This window comes from Raphanus sativus, chromosome 6, assembly GCF_000801105.2.
Source record: "Raphanus sativus cultivar WK10039 chromosome 6, ASM80110v3, whole genome shotgun sequence".
Lineage (NCBI taxonomy): Eukaryota > Viridiplantae > Streptophyta > Magnoliopsida > Brassicales > Brassicaceae > Raphanus > Raphanus sativus.
The window spans coordinates 39868389-39882671 of NC_079516.1; the positions used below are offsets into that span (position 1 = coordinate 39868389).

The 14283-nt window shown below is 36.8% G+C and overlaps 4 protein-coding genes and 1 long non-coding RNA gene across 5 annotated transcripts; 4 read left to right on the plus strand and 1 right to left on the minus strand.

Moving 5' to 3' along the window:
- LOC108811599 (F-box/kelch-repeat protein At2g22050-like) lies at positions 1-1475 on the plus strand. Its single transcript, XM_018583660.2, has one exon. It carries the CDS (start codon positions 170-172, stop codon positions 1334-1336), a length of 1167 nt encoding a protein of 388 aa, XP_018439162.1. The 5' UTR covers positions 1-169; the 3' UTR covers positions 1337-1475.
- A 306-nt stretch (positions 1476-1781) lies between these two features.
- On the plus strand, positions 1782-3527 carry LOC108810698 (F-box/kelch-repeat protein At2g22050-like). Its single transcript, XM_018582791.2, has one exon. The coding sequence runs from the start codon at positions 2323-2325 to the stop codon at positions 3433-3435; it is 1113 nt and encodes a 370-aa protein (XP_018438293.1). The 5' UTR covers positions 1782-2322; the 3' UTR covers positions 3436-3527.
- Positions 3528-4429: 902 nt separating this feature from the next.
- LOC108807029 (F-box/kelch-repeat protein At2g22050) lies at positions 4430-5819 on the plus strand. The gene has a single exon (XM_018579264.2). It carries the CDS (start codon positions 4549-4551, stop codon positions 5665-5667), a length of 1119 nt encoding a protein of 372 aa, XP_018434766.1. The 5' UTR covers positions 4430-4548; the 3' UTR covers positions 5668-5819.
- A 593-nt stretch (positions 5820-6412) lies between these two features.
- LOC108811122 (uncharacterized) lies at positions 6413-7446 on the plus strand. Its single transcript, XR_001943238.2, has 3 exons — positions 6413-6552; positions 6830-7118; positions 7225-7446. It is a non-coding gene; the product is annotated as an uncharacterized LOC108811122 (long non-coding RNA).
- A 2052-nt stretch (positions 7447-9498) lies between these two features.
- LOC108809857 (phytosulfokines 3) lies at positions 9499-10588 on the minus strand. The gene is made up of 2 exons (XM_018581993.2): positions 10393-10588; positions 9499-9763 (listed from the first exon to the last, which is right to left on the minus strand). Exons 1-2 carry the CDS (start codon positions 10507-10509, stop codon positions 9641-9643), a joined length of 240 nt encoding a protein of 79 aa, XP_018437495.1. The 5' UTR covers positions 10510-10588; the 3' UTR covers positions 9499-9640.
- Positions 10589-14283: the final 3695 nt, after the last annotated feature.

The following is a 14283-nucleotide window of genomic DNA, read 5'->3' on the forward strand; positions in this document are numbered from 1 at the left end:
ATGCTGTCCATATCCCAATCATAACCTAACCAGAAAAAAAAAGTAACGTAAATAAATTTTTATAAAGACCGCTTTGTTCGACTTCATCATCTTAATTCAAAGACCGAACATTCTCTTTTTTCTTTTTGGTAAAAAAGACAGAACCTTTTCATTATGTCCTGCTGAAACAATGCCCAACTCCAACGCCGACCGTACTCATCCTCCTCCTCCTCCGCAGCCGTCTCTTTCCTCACTGCCTGACGATATCGTTTTGAGATGCTTGGTCCTTGTCCCAAGGATCTATCACCTAAACATCTCATGGGTCTCAAAACACCTAAGATCCCTTGTCCACTCGCCTGAGCTCAACGCCTTGCGATCCATCCTCCTCCCCAGGAGCTCCTCCCTCCATGTATGTTTTGAAGAAATCCACGGCAACGGCATTGACGAAGAAGAACATTCAACCTTCCACTGGTTTACTCTGACTAGTACAGAGGAGGAGTATGGGTTTGTTCTGACCCCAACTCCGTTCCCTCCTCATCCTAATTACGGTTCTACAACAGTCGTTTCAGTGGGCTCAAAGATCTTCTTCATTGGCGGATCTAGAGAACCATCCACGGATCTATGGATCCTTGATACACGAACTGGAAACATGACTCAGGGACCGAGCATGAGTGTGCCTCGAGTACATCTCCAAGCAGCTGTGGGAGTAATCGACGGGAAGATATACATACTCGGAGGCGGAAAGTTTGATGAAGAGTTCAAAGTTGAAGTTTTTGATCCAGAGTCGGAGACTTGGGAGCTTGCTGGGGCGGAGATCGTTCGTAAGATTCCACGGAGTGGTTCCTCGGTACTGGAGGGGAAGGTTTATATGGTGGAGTACGGGGAGATAAATGTGTACAATCCGAGAGAAGGTGGAGGACAACGGATGGTTCATATGGTAAGCCAGAGACTCTCGGAAGACGACGGAAGCAAGGTTAAGTTCACTGGAATGGCGTATAACGTGTGTGTGGTGGAGGATGTTCTCTTTGCTTTCTTTATCCGGACCGGGTTGATGTGGTTTGATACAAAGCTCAATGTGTGGAGGAAATTGATTGGTCGTGATGGGAAGGAGCTGGTTATCTCACGTGTGAGGGCCATGTCGGAATATGACGGAAGGCTTGTTGTTTTTACCTACATTATTCCAGCTGACGTCTTGAGGAAATCAAATGCAGTTGATATGAAGAAGGATGTTCAGTGTATGTTGGTCTCACTGGATAGAGCCGGAGACAAGATTTGTGGGACGATCGATTGGTCTGGTATTGTGGCTACAGTCCCAGTTTGGTTTAATTCTCGGCATTGTTTAGCTGTTTCCGAGTGATTGGTTAGAGTGTGTGTTCTTGAGAGAGCAAGTTGTTTGCAAACTAGAAAGAGATTTATAATGGAACCAAATAAAGAAATGAACATGTTTTGAAGTTTTTGGAATGAAAGGAATTTGTTTGTAATAACTGTTGCTTGCTTGTGACAACCATCAGGTGAGTCTGGTAAACAAAAGTTGGCAGGTTCCAAACTGATTTTCCATAGGTAAGTTTTTGGTAAATTTTCAGGCGAGTCAGGCGAACGAATTTTGGCAGGTTCCAAACTAATTTACGGCAGTTTTAGATGAGTTTTGGACGAGTCTTACATGAGTTTCTGGTGAGTTTCCTACAAGTAACTTTTTGGTTTGCCTTCTAGTAATTTATCACTATTATGTTCCATTATTCAAGTTGATATTAATCTATTGTAAGCTTCACATCAAAATAATTGATGATGATGATGATTTTTACGAAAAAAAATAATTGATGACTACACAATACACACGTGGAGAAAAAGCATACAATATCTTTGATATCTTGCAGTTTCTCGCACAACATTGCCGTTTTTTCGGTCGAGCACGTACTTCTTTTTCCTTTTTTAGCTTAAAAATGCTACACCATCATGCCGTTTGGAAACTAGAGAATGAAAGGATACTAGAAGTCAAGCATGTGGTGAGGTGGCAAGTATGAGATCATCTAGACGACGTCAATCAAACCGCAAGTATCTCGCATGAAGAAGGAGTCGCACGACTCAATTTATTTTCTAGTTTTATTAATAAGCGAAGTGGTCTTCCTTGACTATAGGAACCAATCCTCATGTCAAGTTACCCATTAATTCCATGTTTGTTATGAGTTGATGCTCCACTTTCCATTTTTTTGATTCATGTATGCTTTTGCTATTTATATGAATGAAAAACCTAAAAAGAGGTAAAGTCTTAACTACCCAAAAAAGTGTGTTCTTAGTTTGTTCTTGACAAAGTCTCTTTGATTTGAAGAGGATCTTCGATCAACGATGTCCAACTCCAACGCAGAGGAGCGACCGAGAAGACACAGCAGCACCCATCATCCCTCGCTTTCTTCACTCCCCGAAGAAATCGTATTGAGATGCTTAGCCCTCGTCCCAAGAATCTACCACGTAAGCGTCTCTTTGGTCTCAAAACAACTGAGATCCCTTGTTCTCTCCCCTGAGCTCAACGGCTTGCGATCCATCCGGAACAAGAAGTCCCTCCACGTATGTCTTCGAAAAGGATACAACGACGTCCACTGGTTTACTCTCCGTCCGAGCGAGGAAACAGAAACAGCAACGGAGTATAGATTAGTTCCGAACCCAACTCCCTTCCCTCCTCATCCTAATCACGGTTCTTCGACCGTCGTAGTGGGATCAAAGATCTTCTTCATCGGCGGATATAGAGAGCCTTCCTCGGATCTATGGATCCTTGACACCCGATCCGGGAACATGACTCAGGGACCTAGCATGAGCGTGCCTCGAGCAAAGAACGAAGCAGCCGTGGGAGTGATCGACGGGAAGATATACGTGATCGGAGGCGGAGGGTTTGCACCCGAAAGGTTTCAGGAAGAGATCCAAGTCGAAGTTTTTGACCTAAACTCGGAAACTTGGGAGCTTGCGGGGATGGAGAACGTGCGTAAAACCTCACGGTGTAGTGCCTCGGTGGAGGGGAAGGTTTATATGGTGGAGTACGAGGAGATAAATGTGTACAGCCCGAGAGAACGGATGGTTCGTATGGTAAGCCAGAGACTGTCGGAAGGTGGGAGAAAGGATGTGTTAAATGATTCGGCGTTTATTGTGTGTGTGGTGGAAGATGTTCTCTTTGCTTTCTTTAGCAAGAGTGGGGTCATGTGGTTTAATACAAAGCTGAATGTGTGGAGGAGATTGTTGGGTCGTGATGGGAAGGAACTACCTTTTGTCTTACATGCGAATGAGATGGCGGAATACGACGACGGGAGGCTTGTGGTTTTGTACACTGTTAGCAAGAGTGTTCGGTGTGTGGTGGTCTCGCTGCATAGATCTGGAGACATGATTTGTGGGACGATCGATTGGTCTGGTGTTTTGGGTACTGTCCGACATTCGTTTGATTTTCTGCATTGTTTAGCTGTTTCCGATTGATTTTGACTGATTGTGTGTGTCCTTGGCTGCTTCTTGTTAGTGGTATTTTCTTGTTGATGACCATTTTAGAAAATAAAGAGCTAGTTCTTTTAGTATCCTTGATATTAGTAGAGGTCCTAATTAGTATCGTTGATATTAGAGTAGACCCCTAGAGATTTACAATGTAATCAAAATGAAGCTAAAAACCTTTTAGGAAGGGGAGAAGCGAAGCTAGTAGCATGGATAAAGCCGGAGCTACATTTTATCATTTTTTTATCATCTTTTAACATCTCTAACTCTATAAATGATTTCATTTTTAATTCTCCCATTGGCCTATTCAAACTTTAAAAATGAAAATTTATTTTAAGAAAATTCAATTCGGTAATCTCCAGAATTCAAATTTCTATCTATTCTTTATGTAAGAATTTTTGTTGTTTTTTCATCAAGATAAAAGGCTAAGTAGAATAGAAAAACTTAATGGAACTCTAAGAATTTCGGTGTAGTCCTCTCTTTAGCGATGTCTAAGAACACATGCTAGCTTTAAAAATATTGCTAAGGAGGCTTTCGTATATATTTTTAATATTATCCAAAGAGTTCAGCAAGAGCTTTAAGCAAAACTTCCTACGCACACATGCTGGAGTTTAAGCAATAAGAACTTCACGAGTGACCAAGATCACCTGTCTCTTGTTAGGAATTTGGACTTAATAAAAGAGAAAATAGACCCCACGCTAGCACATAGTTAGTTAGGAAAAAAATAATGGTAAAAGTTCGTTGCAGACAGAATTGTAAAAGTTTAGTCTTGGGTTAAAGCATGGTCAGAAATTTCATTTGTGAGAAAGCAAAATCCATACGTTGAGTGTTTGTGTTAGAACATGGGAAGAGAAGAAAGATTAGCCAAGTCAAAGACATGGATCAGATTGTATGGATGGAGGCCCAAATCTGAGTTAAAGCCCATAGATTAAGAACAGCCTGCTGCAACTTATTTACATCAACAAGAAGACAAAAAAAAGCAGAGGAAGTAATGGAAAAGCAGCAGTAGAAAACAGGTACCAAAAAAAATAAAAAAAGCTTACTCAAAGCAGTTATCATCTCAAAGCTTTAAGCTTTTCTTTTTCTCTCCTGTTGAACGCAGCAATGTCTAACTCCAACGCAGACGAGCCACCGGAAAACTACAGCACCCATCCTCCGCCACCGCCGTCGCTTTCTTCACTGCCTGACGAAATCGTTCTGAGATGCTTGGCCCTTGTCCCAAGAAGCTACGACCTAAGCCTCTCGTGGGTCTCAAAACACCTAAGAGCCCTTGTCCGCTCGCCTGAGCTCAATAAGCTACGATCCAACCTCCACAAGAAGTCTCTCTACGTATGTTTGGGAGAAAAAGGAAGCGACTCAACCGTCAAGTGGCTAACTCTCCGTCCGGTTGAGAAAACGTATCGGTTAGTTCCGAATCCAACTCCTTTCACTCCTCCTCACCCTTTAAAGAAGGGTTCTTTGACCGTCGCTGTGGGGTCGAAGATCTTCTTCCTCGGCGGCGGATCTAGAGAACCTTCCTCGGATCTATGGATCCTTGACACCCGTTCTGGGAACATGACTCAGGGACCAAGCATGAGCGTGCCTCGAGCAGGCCGCTGTGCAGCTGCGGGAGTGATCGACGGGAAGATATACGTCATGGGAGGCGGAGAGTTTCAGGGAGAGGTCAAAGTCGAAGTTTTTGATCCAAAGTCGGAGACTTGGGAGCTTGCTGGGGCTGAGAACGTGCGTAACGTGGAGGGGAAGGTGTACATGGTGGAGTACGAGAAGACAAGCGTGTACAACCCGAGAGGATCCGAAGGAGAGCAGTTGGTTCAGATTGTGAGCGAGAGGCTCGAGAGAGGTGGGAGAAAGGAGAAGCTAAAGGATGGAGTGGATCGCGTGTGTGTTGTGGAGGATGTTCTCTTCGCCTTCTTTCAGCGGAGTGGGTTGTTGTGGTTCGATACGAAGCTTAACGTGTGGAGAAGATTGGTGGTTCGTGGCGACGGGAAGGAGATGTTTATCTTTCATGCGGATGCGGTCGTGGAATACGATGGTAAGCTAGCGGTTCTGTACATGTGGGGTGAAAGTGAAGTTGATGGTGTTGTCACCAAGAGTGTTCGGTGTAAGTTGGTCTCGGTGCATAGAGGTGGAGATAGGATGTGTGGGACGATTGATTGGTCTGGTGTTGTGGGTACTGTCCCTGATTCCTTTGATTTTCTGCATTGTTTAGCTGTTTCCGACTGATTGAGAGCAAGTTGGTTGCTAGCTAGAAAGGATTTATATTAAGGAATCATATTTTAGGAAATTAACATGTTCTTAAGTTTTGTGTAATGAAAGCGTATGTTTTGTAAAACTGGTTAAGTGAAGATGATGAAAGGTGGTTTCTTGTTTGTTCATGGTATTGTTGTCATCTTCCATTAGTCAAGTTGACGTTAATCTATACATCACAGATACCCCATGGAGATAAAAGTGTAATCTTCAATCCTTTATTGGTCACCACTGGGAAAATTACGTGTGTTGGTTATAACTTATAACCATCGCGCACTAAAACTTTTACAACCAAGGTATACATTCTTGTTGACAAGTAAACCAAGAAAAATATGCTTGTTGAAGATGCTCTAATGCTAATAATGAACATTTAATCGTAGCGGTGACCCAAGAACCGCTAGTGCGAATGCGGAACACCTCTTTTGCTACCTACTAATCTTTCACCAGAACCAGTCCAAACAAAGCATTCGAGTGAAACTGAAGGGAATACTGCTTCACCATGTGATCTTTAATGTATCTTATTACAAATGTACTATATAGCAAACTAAATCGGTGATAAATTCCCGCAAAATCTCTGATTTTTTCATTCGGCGCTAGGCGCAACCCAAGTAAATGTAAGAAGAGTAACGAATATTTGCTTAATTTTGACATTTTCTCAAAAAAAACATATATGGGAGACCTCTCGCGTCTCGTATCATCCACGTCACCAATATATACATACCATATCTATCCACAAAACACATACAAGTGTATAACAAATAATGTCCCACGCAGATATTCCACCGTGGAGGTTTGGTTACGGCTAGAAACGTCAAGCGTGGTGGCCAGTTGATGGGGGTGGACATGCTCTTTGATGCTCAGGTTTGTCAATTCTTAAATCTCACAATCATAGTGTTAAACAATTCCGGCGACCAAGTATCAAACTTTTTATTTATCTCATAATCAAACTTTATATTCCGATTTTTTGTTTAATAATTTTTTTAGAACCGAATGTGGTTTCTCAGATCTTAAATCTCTTAATCATAATGTTTTTAACAATTCTGACGACCAAGTATCAAACTTTTATTCATCTCATATCTTCACTGAGTTCATCTTTTGAAAAGTTTGTTGATGATGATTTTTTCCACAACTGTTTCAGGCCACTCTCATGCCGGCCACCGTGAATGTTCACCGGCTCCCTGCTTTCAGGAAACTTCTCAAGGCTGGTTCATTGTTCACACTAGGTGGATTTGAATCGGTTCATTGTTCGATGCGTTAACCAAACCGTTTCACCAGCACATAACTTCCAGGTACATCCTTGTAACTAGTAAATAATAATGCTAACCCTCATCTTGCAGATATTCTTGGTGAGCTAATTGTTGTGAAAAGTACAATGAGTGACAGCCCCCAAGGAAAGAACGTGTCATGGCAACTATCAAACTCGATAAGTTAGTCTCTTCTCCATATGAAGCCATTCAATTACGTTCATAATTGATGAAACTTTAGTATTTCAATGCACGTTTACTATTTCATATTATGTCTTCCTCTTGGCAGTGATGTGTCTGTGACTTTGAGTCTGCTTGAGTTGCAATTTGTGTCGTTTCACAACAAAACTGGAAGGCTTTCGGGGTGATTCCTCCCAGATTTGTTTTCACAACTAGCTAGCCTAAATCCTAAGATTGTAAAAGGTACTAAATTTAAATCGATTATGTCTGCGTCTTGCTCTAGAATTTATTCTTCTTTCCTTGGTTAAATGTGCTACCTAATAGCTTTTTGAACACCCATTAAATCTTATTCTAATTTTTGTGAACCATATTGCGATCTCCTGTGGAGAAAAATATGTGGTGAATTCTGAAACAGTCAACGTTTGGTTAATATGTTATTCAGTGTTTAACTACAAAAACTTGCTTTATTATTGTTTAATCTCATAGTGTTTAACATGTATCATCCATTTTGATATTTTTATAGTAATTATTTTTGACATAAGATGTTTTTAACATCCAAAACCACACCCCTTCCAAATTTTAACATCCAAAAATATAACTTTACCAAATTTTTAACATTAGAAAAAACAACTCTACCAACTTTTAAACATCCAAAATACTTAAATAACTTCCTAAATCTATTCTATTTAAACAACATCATAACCTATTGATATATATATGACTTAAAACACAATTATAAAAATTAAATCACACAAATATAAAATTAAATCTACCGTGAATCACTTTTCAATAGGTCATCCATCCTTCCACTACTCCAGTTCAATCACACTTAACTCTGGAGTTTTAAACAGATGTATGACGAAAAATGTAAGTCAACTTTGGTGACATAAGTAACTAAATGAATTCTCTTAAGTCTTTTCACATATCAAAACTCGGGATGTTACAATTCATCCCTTCTCAAAGAACACAACGTTCGTGTTGCGCCCTACAACAGGTCTCAAGACGCCTTTCAGGTCAGAACCGAGATGACTAACCAGTTCTGACACCACTTGTAACACTCCGACCGTTCACGGCTAATGAGCCACCTACGCCCGTTCTCTCAATCTGTGGGTCCCATCTCATCCGACGGTTGGTCCGTTAATTTTCCCAAAAGCCCGAAATCATTGTCTATTGACCCTACAATCACCACATGATGTTTCCCCATGTTTTGGCCTCATTCACATGGTATCGTGAATTATTTTCCGATAGATCACCCAATATCTTTCCACTACTCCAGTTCAAGCACGGTTAATTCTGAATTTTTAAACAAATATGTGACAAAAAAAGTCAGTCAACTTTGGTAGTTTTTTCACATATCACAACAACTCTGATGTTACAATTCTACTAGCACAGTCCGAATTTTCCGAAGTCTGATACAAGAGGTGCCATAAAAAAAGTAGTCTTCGCCCAAAAAGTCAACTAATAGGAATGCTTGACCTCAAGAATTGGCATCTATGGTGATGTAGAAGATTGGTCCGCTAAGGGCAGAGCCGTCCCTATGGCTTTAGTAAAAAGGCAAATGCCCCAGGCCCCTACTTCACATACTAAATTTGGGGCCCCAATTTTATATGCAACTAGTTTTAAAACATTTGTCTTATAATTTCCTCACGGCAAATAGTTTCCTACAAATTTAATTATGTTAGTCTTTTTCTCTTTGGCTTGTTATAAGATTTTATATTTTATCATTATAATTTACTTTAGCATTGTTGAAATTTTTTGTAACTTTATATCTAAAATTTATATTTTTAACTTATAGCTATGAATTTTTGGGTCACCATACAATAATTAAATACACATAAGCAATCTTAATAAATATTTTTTTGTATCAAATCCTTTTTATTTATTTTTTCCTAAACTGTATTGACTTCACATTTAAATCATATTTAATACATAAAATAAATTTTAAAATTTTCCATTATGCTGAAAGTATACTTTATAAAAATTTATTTACATGATAAATTTTTAAATCTTTTATAGAGGCCCCAGTTTTGAAAGTGCCTTAAGCCCCACAAAATGTAGGCACGGCACTGGCTAAGGGCTTTACCTCTTTTATCTTCCGTTAAGTTTGAAATTTCTCTCGTAGACATCTATTGATGTTGTGTTGTTGTTTTATTTCTTTTGATACTCTGTTTTCCCCATGTCTTTTGACTCGATCTTTATTGAATGAATCATTCATTGACAAAAAACAAATTATTAAGACAAAATACAGCTGGTGGTTACAACCAATTTCGAAATGGAATAAAAATCTTCGTTGTGACTTTGCGACCCTTTAATTAGGCTTACAAAATAAAATACTGAAAGCTATTTTAAAATCCATAATTATGAAAATAAGTGTGAATAATAATAACTCTCAAAGTACTATATCAGGAATTAAAGTAGCAATAACGAAATTTACAAAAAAAAAAAAAAAACAAAGAACAGAAAGTATAGGGATAGAGTTTAATAAGTTACTAATCAATTATATGGGTTAATACATATAATTAAATCTAGTGCTTGTGATTCTGAGTGTAAATATAATCGGTGTGAGCAACAAGAGTTCGTCTAATCAAACACTCATCTTCTTCAATTCCTTCGCAGCTTTCTTCTTCAGCTTTATCTCCTTCAGTTTCCTACACATAAATAACATATTAAGTCATTGATAACTTCTTCAGCTTTTTTGTCAACAGTATAGAATCAGTTACGCGAAACAAATCGGGAGAAATATGGACCATCAACCATGCATGCGAACTTTCTTGGGTTTCCTTTTTCTACGTACTTAGAATCTTAGACGTAACTCGTAAGCTTATGTAGACTAATATTTTTTTGGTCAACGTATATATATAAGACTAATCTAACTATATGCAGTTTTTATATATGAAGTCTAATCTATATCTATCTTGCACTCTTTTTTTCTTGCTATTTGCTAATTAGTAGAACATACATACAAGTTAATTTCATCGTTACAGGTGCCTTAACCCTTAAACGCTTGAATTTGCTCTAAATTTGGACTCCATATACACATGTAGGTTCCAAATATTAGTTTCAACCTTTGAAAGTAATAATGATAGTAAAAAAACTATTTTGTAAAGTAACTCAGACTTTTGACCCATAATTTCTTTTGGAATATTAACCTATAATTCATGTTAATTAAGGCGTTGCTAATGTTTTTACAACGGAGCGTTCAGTTTTGCAAATATGCTTTGAGTTGCAATATTATGAGACAAAAACAGAAAAACAAAGAAGGTAGTAGTTAACGAACCTTGACGGAGTCTTCTCTGGAAGAGAAGGTGGTTGTCGTCGGAGTCAGCCGGGCTGCGTATGTTAGCGTTGAGCAGAGAAGGAGGGCCATGATGAAAATGGTTGTGAACTTAGCCATATTGATTTGCAAAGATGAGAGAGAGAAGAAAAAGAGATATTAAATATTGTTAGATGTGAATGTGAGGATGAAGAGAAGATGAATCATTAGTTATTATTTATAGAGAAACACGAGTTGACAAACAGCGAGATGCCGCCGAATGTGAACCATGGAAACTTCTAAAGGGTAAAGTTATCTACTTTATGACTTTCTAACACAATTTCGTATATTTCCCTAATATTAACCGAATTTAGTTTTATGTTTGTTAGTGTTAATTAAACAAGAAGATGCTCTTTCTTTAATAATGTCTATGCCGTATTAGATTATTTTATGGCCCTACTAAATTATTTGATGTTGTTATTGTGTGTGAATGATTATTGCTAAAAAAAAGCAAAGTATCATGTGAGCAGGGCAAAAGGTGACCTGTGGATGAGATCGAAGACTATAACATTTTGATTTAATCTGGAATTTATTTTTCCAAATTAATACAGATGAAAACAAAGAGTGGATTAAAACATAATATATATGCTTATAGAACGTTTTTTTTTTGAAATTTTGCTTACAGAAATGTTTCAACGCAGCCAAAGTTTTATCCGATGTTTCAACGTAGGCAAAGTTTTATCCGTTTTGTGCGCCAAGTTTTGCATGCAATTTTTGTATAGCTACAGCCGACCCAATATGTACAGGGCCGTTTTTTAGCACGTGCAAATGGAACGGTCGAACATGGTCCAAAATTTTAAAGGGTCCATAATTTCTTTTTGTTTTACTAATAATTATAAATCTAAAATCATATTTTTATAAAAAATCAGAATGACTATATTTTAATTTAGTTTTCGTATTTATAACTAATAAATGTAAATTACAATTTTTTATTTTGTTATATAACCAACTAATAAGACAATAAATTAGGAAGTAATTAGTATTTATATCAATTATATATTTTGGAAAGTAATAAATAATTGTTGATGTTTGTTAGAATATTCAATGGTAGTATTAAAGTTAATATTCTAATTGATTATGTTTAGGAAACATGTATCAATTAATGATTATAAATACGGAGAACAAAATATATTTTCTTCACTGTTTTTATTCAAAAATAGCAGACACGAAAAAAAATAAAGATAGCATACAGCTTCTGTTTACAAGAAAAAATATTGATTTGTCCAATCAATAATATATAGCTTGCTATCCAGATTTTGTTACTCTAAAATATTTATTGATTATGATTTCTGCTTGTAGATATAATAAACGTAAAAAAAAAACTGAAAGAGTTAGAAAAATGATCAAATTTACTGATTTGATCGATGATTTTGTATTAAAAATGCTAAATAACCAAGTTTAATGATTTGATCAATGATTTTGCATTAATAAAAATTGGTGTTATTTAGATTATAAATAATTAAATTAATGTATTTATTTTATATTATAATGATATTTTGTAAAAAATCAAAATTATTTCAGATTATTAAAAGAGGTCTTATTTTCTTTTTTGAACAGGGTCTGTGAAAAGTTTGAGACGGCCCTGAATATGTATATAATATACTCTTAAAATTATTGATCAGAGTCAAATCACATATTCAAATAATATTAATGTGTGTATCATAAAACAAAACAATTCTTCGACGGTTGAGTAAAGTTGTGTGTTTATATGAATGAAAGATTCACCTACTGGCTACTGATTCTCACTTGCAGTTGAATGGAAAGAAGACTTTGGGAAAATTTTCAAAAAAAATAAAGTGGTGTAATTGTATTTGAACAAGACATTTAATTTCACATTTTTATCAAAATAGTTGACATAGAGTAGTTTCAGAAGTTTTCTAGAATGGCGTTGAAGTCGTAACCTCATCTATTGTCATTGGTTGAATCGCTGTTTTGTTTATTTTTATTACCTAAATTCCCTGTTCGAAATTGCGTTAGGCGTAATGCGTGCGGTGAAGCACCGTCTAGCGCCGAATCTGTTAATCGGGGATTACGCGGAAATTAACCGGGGATTAATTATAGGGCATTTATAAGATTTCAACGTCTATATATTAAATTTGGGAACTGACCAACACGTTGAAGTCTGGTCTAGTGGTTTATCTTGTCATTAATGACTGTGGTTTGAGTGGGTCAAACCCCGGAGGCTACGTTTTTGATTTTTTTTTTCATTGTTAGGGTTAATGAGTAAAATGACTAAGCAGCCCTCGTCTTCAACCTTTGTTTCCTAAAGCTGCAGCCGTTTTACGTTTTATTTTTTTGATGATTTCGAGATTTTCTCTCCTTAATCTTCTAAGATTTACTGGAAATACACCAGATCTCTAACCTAGCATGCTATTTTGAAACTGAAATCTTCAAAATCCTGAACTTTTTACACATCCCGAGTAATAGACCGCACATGGTCAACTCGCTTCCGGCGATTAAACGTCCGCCTAGAGCGCGTTTTAGAACAGGGCCTAAATTAGATGTAACTAATATGAAAATGCTTGTCCACGGTCACTATTTAAAAACTTATGGATAATATTGTATACAGATTATATGATTCATATCTCGTGTTCAACAAAAAAAAATATATATATATATATATATATAAAGTGAAACATTATTCAAATGAAACAGATGAATTTGTTTATTTTGTGGGTCAATAGTTTGATCGATAACATATGTACTTTTTCAGCTTGATGTATGTACAAACAGTTAGATCATATAAGTAATTCAAATTATAAAAATAAAAATAAAATTCTTTTTTAATGTTTTTAGTGCATAGTTTTTTTCAATTAGGAAATTGCGTATGATGAAAATTGCACCAATTAAAATTGTAAGAAAACTCTAGTTATTTTTAGTGATAAATATTTAATTTAAATAAAATATATTTTTGTGAAATTTTTTCAAACATAAAGTTTTTGGATTAATTATTAAATTCTTATAAATTGAAGGTACTATTCATAATTATTCACTAAATAAAAAGAATCATTTGTGAATTTCTTTTATAAAATAAAAAATAGAATAATACATTAGAATAAAATCCTATTCCATTTTAGAGTTACACCAATTTAAAATAAAATATGGAATAATACCTCGAAATGCTCTAAAAACTTACTTCCAACCTTAGTAAGAGGGTTTGAAAATGGTTGATAAGACACTACTACTGATGATGAGAGACTCTCCTTTGTTTCAATTATATAAGATGTATATATCTGATAAGAACAATGATGGATGAGCTCGTCCCGAAATCCCAATAAAACTTTGTCGGAGATGAGGGCTGTTGGCTGGCAAGAACATTTGAATGATTCTAGAACCATAGTTAAAACGGTAGAGAAAGATTTTTTTGTTTAGATTTTTGACTCTAGATTTTATAAGCAATGGAGCAGCCTTTGTAGCCTCTACTGACATGTGATGACGGAAAAACCCATAAAATTAAATCAAGCATATAACATCACGGTTTTAGACTAGGCAAACCTTTTAAGACCTGATGGCTGATTGTGAACAGGCCTGATATTACGGTGGAAGAGCGTTGACTCAATCCTTTATCCGATGAAAATAAATCTTAATGAGACATGAAGATAGGTATTTCACAGACCCGTAAATTAGTCAGGCCCAACCAAAAACATGTGTCGACGAATCCAGAAGGGTTCGGTGGTAAGACGCGATGGAAGAGTGAAATTGACGGTGGGAAAATAGCGGCCGTCAAAAAGGAAGAGAGCAATGGTGTAGGGCCGCGGCGGAAAGACTCTCTCGTCCGTCCGATACTAACTCGTTCCATTTAGACTTTTATATTCATGTCTGTCATTAGAAATAAATATATTTCTACATTTTCGG